The following is an 8,550-nucleotide window of genomic DNA, read 5'->3' as shown; positions in this document are numbered from 1 at the left end:
TTACGCTCAACAAGGTTGAGTAAAAACGGTAATTGCCGTTTATTAATATTAATATTGATTACAATATTAATATTGTTAAATATTATTACAATTTAAAATAACTGTTTTCTATTTTCATATATTCTAAAATGTAATTTATTTCTGTGATGGAAAAGCTGCCATTACTCTAGTCTTCAGTGTCACATGAGCCTGTAGAAAAATCATTCCTGGTAAGGAATATTACTTATTATCAATGTTGGAAACCGGAGCAAGCGGTCACACTTTTTACAGAATTTTTTTGTGTCCATTTATTGGGATAGGATGACACTACATGGGGTAAGAGCCAATTAAAAACCTTTTAATTGCCTTTGTGACAACTAGCTCTGATCTCCCTTATATATGTAACACAAATCAATCAATCAATCAATTCAATGTTATTGAATGAACCCAAAATTGAAGAGATTTTCAATGTATAAAAGTTCTACAAAAATTTATTTTTATTTGAATACAACAATATTATATTCAATTGCTAATCTTTAAAAAGCCAGGACAAGGAAACAAGTCAGTTACATTTAAGACAAAAATGTATCGACCAGATCTGACATCAAGATCACGAAATTTGCATCATTATTTTTGCTTGTAAAGAGTAATATAGCTATTTGAATGTTACAGTTGTGTTACTAATTAACTCGTGCCTTGTCTAGTCTTCAACACACCTTTTCATGGTTAAGTGTAATCAGAAATTTCAAAAACAAGTACTTGGAAATAAAAATGATACTTTCACTATAAGAATCCCAGAAATGTTGTTACCCCAAGGCAAAGCCTCCAATTTATGAAACACAATTTTATGAAAAACGGCTAAAACGTCTGCTTCTACCAAGAGATATGACACTTAAGGCAAGTCTCTTGTAAGAATTTCCAATAAAACGGTGTAATTTCAGTGTGATTTAACACCAGAGAGCAACAGAAAAGCAGTAAGAAGCAAGAGATTATGTGCTGTTTTCAAACAGAATGACACTTAAGTTCTGTACTCACTCAGTCAGGATTTACAGCGTATTGGATGTAATCTCAAATACAAGCATTACATAATTGAGAGGAACCATATTCTGATGAAAAACATTAATGATAATAGCAAATTACACTAAGCACCATAAAATAATTCACAAACAGAGCAGTAGAGCACCAAAAACATTGGTCCCAAAAGTAAGAGAGGCATTTGATAATATTCAAAGTCTACTCTTTTTTTCTTAATAAAAGTTCATTCAATTAAATAGTATAAAAGGCTACATTAAATAGATCGTTTTTATGATAGCTGCAAAATAGTTTTAGTGCAAGTAAGCTTAGTGCATAAACAGCTCTCATAGTAAAATATTTTCACATGACACAAATCAAGTGTTGGTAAAACCTACTTTCATCTGAAAAGCCACATCATGAATTTATAAAGTGTAAGGCCGCACAAGAACGTAGATATAGACAATCTCTGAAATGATTTTTTCTACTCTCCCAAATTAGCTTCTTTCAAATCTAATCTATCATTTTCCTCTTCCATTTCAAGACCACCACTGCTGACAGCCATCAAAGGTCAACAGTGCAAACCTGTTGTCCAAAGCACTGTCGGAAGACGTCATTCCTCTGCTTCCTCTGCTTCTGTTGCCCCTCCCTCCTCCTCCTCCATTGCCCCGTCCTCTCCCCCCATGGCTCCTCCCTCTTTGCCCCCCTCCTCTACCCTTGCTCGCTGCTGATACTGCAGGACCTGTTAACGCCTCTAGCAGGATGGAATAGAGCTGCCAAGCAACAGAGTTCCCTGCAAGCAGAGACTCGCACTGGTGACCCCCTCTTATGGCGGCCTCAAGACCATGCAGCAGAGTGCCACTGAAAACCCTTTGAGAAAGAGAGAGAGCAATATAATACAATACATATATAATATACAAATATGTATTTTTAGGGTAAATTTGATCATCTGTAAATGTACTGATATTATCAATGTGATTTGTTTTAAGATATTACACACTATTGTAACATTACAGTAACACTTTTCAATAAGATCTCATTTATTAATATTAATGCGTTAACTAACAAACTAACAGTGAGCAATATATTTGACAGCATTTATTAACCTTTAATGTTAATTCATATAAATGTTCATTTTCATGTTAGTTTACATTAAATAATGTTAATTGATACTTAAAAAAAAAAAAATAGTAAATTAAATTTGGAAATGAACATGAACTAAGATTAATAAATGGTTTAGAAGGCTATTTTTTATTATTAGTTCATGTTAACTAATGTTAACAAATGACACCTTACTGTAAAGTGTTACCAGCAATATTGGAATGTTATTGTAAATACTATAAATGTACTAATATTACTTTATATTATTATATTATATGAGTTTATATGATTATATATACACACATTGATGACCTAAAACATTATGACCAGTCACAGGTTAAGTGAATAGTGTTGATCTTCTCCTAACAAGCCACATATTAAGGTTTGGGTAGATTAGATGGTAATTATTAATCCTGTAATCAATGTGTTGGATGCTGGAGAAATGGACAGGAATAAAGATTTAAGCGACTTTTTCATAAGGGCCAAATTGTTATGGCTAGGCAACTGGGTCTGAGTATCTTTTGGGTTGGTCCTGGTCAGCAGTGGTGAGAACATGCCAACAGTGGACTGAGAAGGGACAATCCACAAACAGGTGCCCAAGGCTCATCGATGATAGCAATGAAGGCTATCTCGTCTGGTCCGAGCCAACAGAAGGTCTACTGTGGCACAAGTCACAGAAAATTTGAATGATGGTTATGGAAGGAATGTGTTACAACACACAGTGCATCACACTCTACTGCAGGCGTTCTCAACCCTGGTCCTCGAGGGCCACTTTCCTGCAGAGTTTAGCTCCAACCCTAATCAAACACACCTGAACCAGCTAATTAAGCTCTTCAGGATTACGAGAGAGCTACAGACAGGTGAGTTTGATCAAGGTTGGAGCTAAACTCAGCAGGAAAGTGGCCCTCGAGGACCAGGGTTGGGAACCCCTGCTCTACTGTGTATGGGGCTGCATAGCCACAGACCAATCAGAGTGCCTATGATGACCCCTGTCCACCGTCGAAAGTGCCTGCAATGTCGGAGCTGGAGCTTAGAACAGTGGAAAAGGTTGTCTGTTCCTGATGAGTCCTATTTTCTTTTACATCACGTGGACGGCCATGTACGTGTTCTCCGTTTACCTGGTGAAGTGATGGCACCAGGATGCACTGAGACCATGACAAGCCGGTGGAGGGAGTGTGATGCTCTGGGATATGTTCTGCTGGGAAACCCTGGGTCTGGCCATTCATGTGGCCATAAATTTGACATATGCCACCTACCTAAACATCGATGCAGGTACACCCTTTCAAGACAATGGTGTTCCCTGGTGGAAGAGGCCTCTTTTAGCAGGATAATGCACCCTGCCACACATTGTTCAGGAATGCTTTGAGGAACATGATGAAGAGTTCAAGGTGTTGCCCTGGCCTACAAATTCACCAGATCTCAATCCAATCTGTGGGTTGTGCTAGACCAGAAAGTTTTATCGGCTCAACCTCACAACCTACAGGACTTGAAGGATCTGCTGCAAACATTGTGGTGCCGAATACCACATGACATCTTTCAGAGATCTTCTTGGAGAGTCGACGGGTCAGTGCTGTTTTGGCAAGCATATTGGTCATAATGTGTTGGCTCATCGGCGTGTATATATATGTATATACTGTGTTCCAAATTATTATGCAAGTGACATATCAGTAGGATTTCAGTACAAAACGTTTCTCTTTGTGAGCTTTGGTTAGAGGTGGCTGAAATGCAACTTTACGCACAACTGCCAGCCTGCATGGAGAGGTTCTTGAGACTCCAGAGAAATCAGCAGCTTCAAATATCTGTTTGCTGCTCAACAGTGTTATAATATATATTTTGACAGGAACTTTCCTTAATAAGCCTTTATCTGACCGAGTTCTCTTGTGCTGTAAATTGCACACAAATCTTATGATAGTTCGATATTCTCCATTCAGTTTTCACACAATAATAGGTGTTTTGATGCCTTCTGCATAACATTGCACAATTTCATGCTTTTCATCTTTAGAAAGATCTTTCTTCCTCCCCATATTGCATGAGAACTGTGACTTGCTTAATAATGTGTAACAACCTCTTTACATTTACATTTATGCATTTAGAAGACGCTTTTATCCAAAGCGACAAACATTGCATTTCAAGGTACACATTTTACATTCTTATCAGTTCTTGCTTTCCCTGGGAATCGAACCCATGACCTTGGTGTTGCAAGCACCAACGCTCTACTGTTTGAGCTACAGGAAAACAAGTAAGGTTTTAAGTAGCATTTCCATTTACTCATTTTAAGTAGACCTAGCAAACTATTTAACAAACCTGTCTGAGATTGATACCAGTTCTCTAAAAAGATACAAGAAATAAAAACAAACAAACACTTTCTTTAAAAAATGAAAATCTGAATGTTTATCGTACTGAAATCCTACTGATATGTCACTTGAATAATAATTTAGAACACAGTGTGTGTATATAGATATATATATTATATTTCACAGTATATATGTGATTATGTACAATTATGTTACATACAATTTATATGATAAAAAAAACCTGTATTTTTCACCTCAATATTGTACTCTTTTTACTGTAAATCTGATGAATAAAGAAAATGATGATTTAATCAAAACAGCAAGGATGAGAACTACAAAATGTTTCAGTGGGATCATTTTATGGCCATACCATACCAGGAGCATTGAGGTTCAGGTAGTGGGAAACACAGTAACTGGTTCAGGACCATCGCCACCCACATGCAGGACTGCCATTGGCTGAGGAAATGGGCCACACCCATATCTAGGCCCCTCCTTTGTCCTGGAATGACCCTCAGCTGAGATAATCGCTGACATACAGAAGCAGAAGCTTTGCAGCCAAACAGTGGGTCTGCAAGATAGAGAGAGCAAGACAATATGGCTCAAGGTGATTAAAGCTCTAAAACTAAAGTTGTCAAGTTGATAAGCAAGTAAAGTAAATGCACATGTATTTTTTTTAAATGTATGTCAATATTTTTTCTACATCTCAAACCATACACCTGAGACAGATGTTGAGTAAAAAAGGGATCACCATTAGGATGGGCCCTTCTCCAGCTGAGTTCTCCATACACCATTCCCAGCAATATGGCCTGAAATAGAGGGTGACTGGGCTTTGGTTTACAGTTATTCATCCAGAAATACGTCACACACACTGGAAGGCAGAGGTGAGGGGGTAACGGCTGTAAAATGTGGTCCATCACACCCAGTGTTCCCAACAACACCTGCAGCTTCACTTGTGCAGACGCCTAAAATAAAAAAACAAATTGGAGATTGGACAATTGGAGGAGTGTTTATGCAGACAAAGTATATTTACATGCAGAAAATGTTTCTCACCTTGTCAATAGTGGCAAGTTTCAGTTGTGACACAGAGTGGGGTCGGTCAACCTCCACTGTGTTTTTCTTTAGATTCAGTTCATGTCTGTCATACTCATCAACACATGGGGTGTCACACTGTTGTCCTCCTTTACCCTGAGATTGTCTGTTTAGGTCTCCTCTTCCCCTTCCTCTTCCTCTCTGGGTGACTGCCTGTGGCGTTTGACTGCCCTGTCTTGCCTTTTCAAGCAGCAGGCTGTAGATGGTCTTTCGGATACTCAATGAGGTTGTATGACTACTAGGCAGGTTACTATTCTCCACTTGCGCAACCAGGAGAACCTTCTGGAGTACAAGCACATCCAAGACAAAAGAGGACAGCTTACCTGATGCAACCATCCTTAAAAGCCACTCGGGCTGAGAAACCAGTGCCGCTGGGAGCCCCTGGGCATCTGGAAGTGCAGGTTGAGGACTTGAGAAATATTGAGCCAAACAGCTATTATGAGGAAGCTGGTAGTCCTGCATTCCTGTAGAGAGCTGCGTACGCAAGTTTCCTTTCTGTTGTCCACCCAGAATCACCAGAACTTCCTCCAGAGCATCTACTGGGCTGGTAAACTGAGACAGCCAGAGCAAAAACCCCCCGATTCGAGGACTGGAACTACGTCCGGTCTTCCGAAAAGATGGTACTCTTTCAAGCTCCACGCGGCTGAAAAAAATCTCTGTTATTTTGCCAGTTGTGTAGTCGTTCCCAGTGATGACGGCAAACAGAGGGAGGAGATGCTTGTTCATGTGGTTAAAATGTGAGCAGAAGCGGTTCACGGTGTAACGCTGGGCAGGGATGTAGCGTTCTGTGGCTTTACCGCTAACGTTATTCCATTGGAAGAATGAAAATGGTAGGTAGCCACCTATCAGGTCGAAGATGTAGAAGTCACTGTCGTTGGTCAGAACTGGACATCCCCAGTGTTTGGCAAGAGAGGCTATCTCAAAATCAGCTTCGGAAATGCATTGCACTAAGGGCACGCCAAGCTCGCCAAGGACCTGTTTGAAGACTTCACAGACAAGCAGAGGGAGAACGCAACCGTGAGATCCTCTGGAAAGAGAGTGAGCCTCTCGGATCTTGCTTTGGGTTCGTTCCTGCAGCGTTTTGAACTTCTTGTCCGTCTGGTCCATTCCGCCATCTAGCACGACGAACGGCTGCACGCTGCATTCAAAAAGTGCTGCAAAAAACTGTCGAACCAACTCCGCAAACATGTCGTAGTCTCCACCCCGTGCTTGATCCAATCCAGAGTTGAAATACAATCGAAAATACAAGCTACACCCATCAATCACAAGGCGACAGTCTCGCAGTCTCATATCTGTGAAGAATTGACGATTTCCTTCCACAAAGCTTGTAAGCCCATGAACCCCCATGATGTCACAGAAATGCTGCAAGCGAAACAAAAAAGGTTGTTAGCCAAGCGACATTTTAAAAACAAACAACACAATATAATGCTTGTTTTTGCTGAAATATAATGAATAACAAAACGGGACAATTTTAATGTATTCCCTCATTACTGAAGGATCTACGGATTCTTAATAGTAACCAGTGTATGTAGGGGCCTAGCTTAAAAACAGTGACCATACATCTGTCTTGGTTTTTTGACTAATTTATTATTCATACTTGTTAATCATAATAAATGAATCATTTTTATTATATTACTTAATATTTTACTTATTTTCCTTGCTCTAGTAGTGTATCTTATGATTGTGTGGGTTTTAAAGGATATTTGTCTTCCTGATTTACAGATAAGAGAATCTCCATTTCAAGGATTTTAACTCCAGTCCATAGGATGATGTTGTGAAGCAAGAAATGTCCACATTTTGCTTTGGTATAATAATAACACTTGTCGGATTGTTGCTGGATAGACGAAATCTAGGCTATGTAAGGATGAAGTTCAGACAAAGTCTGAGCATTGAAACATACGCCACTAAGAATATTCAGTAAAACCCTGATAATTTATAATCATCATCCCTTTCATCGTCTCCTGCTTCATGATTTTTCACAGCTTCCTCTGTCAACCCTTTAGGCTTTTGTTAACAATTTTTTGGCATCAGACAAAACGGCTATCTTTTGAAGTATCTGGTAAAAGACTGGATCTAATATTTCTGATGTGGAGATTTAATCTAACATTTTTGGCATAGTTGGCAGGATGTAGGCATAATCTAACGTCATTGGTAATCACTTGATTATGTGTGACCTAGTTTCAGTCACAACATTACAGACTTTGTAATATGTGCTTTCACCTACATTGTCTAATTTTGCAGAATGCAGACATATATTGCATAGCCTAATTTACCTGAATTCCACCTGATATAAAACAATATAACAGAAATAAAAAGTCATACAAGTAAGGTAAACATGGTTGATAGCCAAGTCATAATTTCATATAAATACGGTGGATATCTACTAACTAAAGAATTCCTTTTGTAGATCAATAAACTCCTGAATGTCAATAAATGTGCATTTACATTGTAAGACAATTTATTGTACTTATTCTGTATCGAACATTTTAAGTTTCATCATCTATTAAGTTGATTTTATGTCTCTAATTCACTGTGAATAACTTTTTAAAGGTAATACTTTGAAACAAGAACCATATGTGTTTTTTGTTTTTTGTTTTTTTTTAACATAGCATGTAAGGTTGTAAATTAACTTTAATAGTGCGTTTGGAGCCGTTACCGGCAAATATATATTTATGTTTTAATGGCAAATTTTTCACTTGACTGCGACGTGTCTTAATTGTGTCTTTCTGCACAAGTTTTAAATAAGAAAACAATGGTGCCGTCTATTTTATAAAACTAAACATCTAAATAGCGTATAATTATTATTTTTTCAGTATTGGTGTTTAATCAAATATATTTTACTTGTCATACTCACCAGTATGCTGGTTATTTATCACGCCGTGTTTACTTCCTTTTAGCTCCGCTTCCCGTTTTGTTCTTCTTTTGTTTTTGTTTTTGGGCGAGACAGCGCATTAGCGCCACCTATTGCAATTCATATTATCAATGGCTGACAGAAGAGGGCACTGTTTTACCGCTCTCAGGGCCCTGCAATATCAAAAATACTTCAAAAAGCTCAATTTAAACATCGAAAAAAGCT

The 8,550-nt window shown here is 38.4% G+C and overlaps 1 protein-coding gene across 3 annotated transcripts; it reads right to left on the bottom strand.

The window, feature by feature from the left end:
• Positions 1-454: 454 nt before the first annotated feature.
• On the bottom strand, positions 455-8,402 carry aste1b (asteroid homolog 1b). 3 transcript variants are annotated; one of them, XM_084423514.1, is made up of 6 exons: positions 8,329-8,402; positions 5,436-6,836; positions 5,134-5,347; positions 4,761-4,953; positions 4,640-4,668; positions 455-1,860 (listed from the first exon to the last, which is right to left on the bottom strand). In XM_084423514.1, coding segments are annotated over exons 2-5 (1,794 nt in total). In that variant the 5' UTR covers positions 6,822-6,836; positions 8,329-8,402; the 3' UTR covers positions 455-1,860; positions 4,640-4,667. The 3 variants fall into 3 exon arrangements, with proteins under 3 accessions (XP_084279640.1, XP_084279638.1, XP_084279639.1); XM_084423512.1 differs by lacking the exon at positions 4,640-4,668; XM_084423513.1 differs by lacking the exon at positions 4,640-4,668 and having other exon boundaries at positions 1,683-1,860; positions 4,756-4,953.
• Between the last annotated feature and the right edge of the window lie 148 nt (positions 8,403-8,550).

The sequence above is a fragment of the Rutilus rutilus genome (assembly GCF_951802725.1).
Source record: "Rutilus rutilus genome assembly, chromosome: 11".
Lineage (NCBI taxonomy): Eukaryota > Metazoa > Chordata > Actinopteri > Cypriniformes > Leuciscidae > Rutilus > Rutilus rutilus.
This window is presented reverse-complemented; position numbering and strand designations above follow the sequence as displayed.

Bases quoted from the DNA above. Each gene is read 5' to 3' on its own strand.
- aste1b (XM_084423512.1), bottom strand. From the start codon at position 6,821: ATGGGGGTTCATGGGCTTACAAGCTTTGTGGAAGGAAATCGTCAATTC. The intron at 5,348-5,435 runs GTGAGAAACATT...TTTTTATTTTAG, and splicing joins AACTTGCCACTATTGACAAG to GCGTCTGCACAAGTGAAGCT. The intron at 4,954-5,133 runs GTGATCCCTTTT...TCTATCTTGCAG, and splicing joins GAGAAGGGCCCATCCTAATG to ACCCACTGTTTGGCTGCAAA.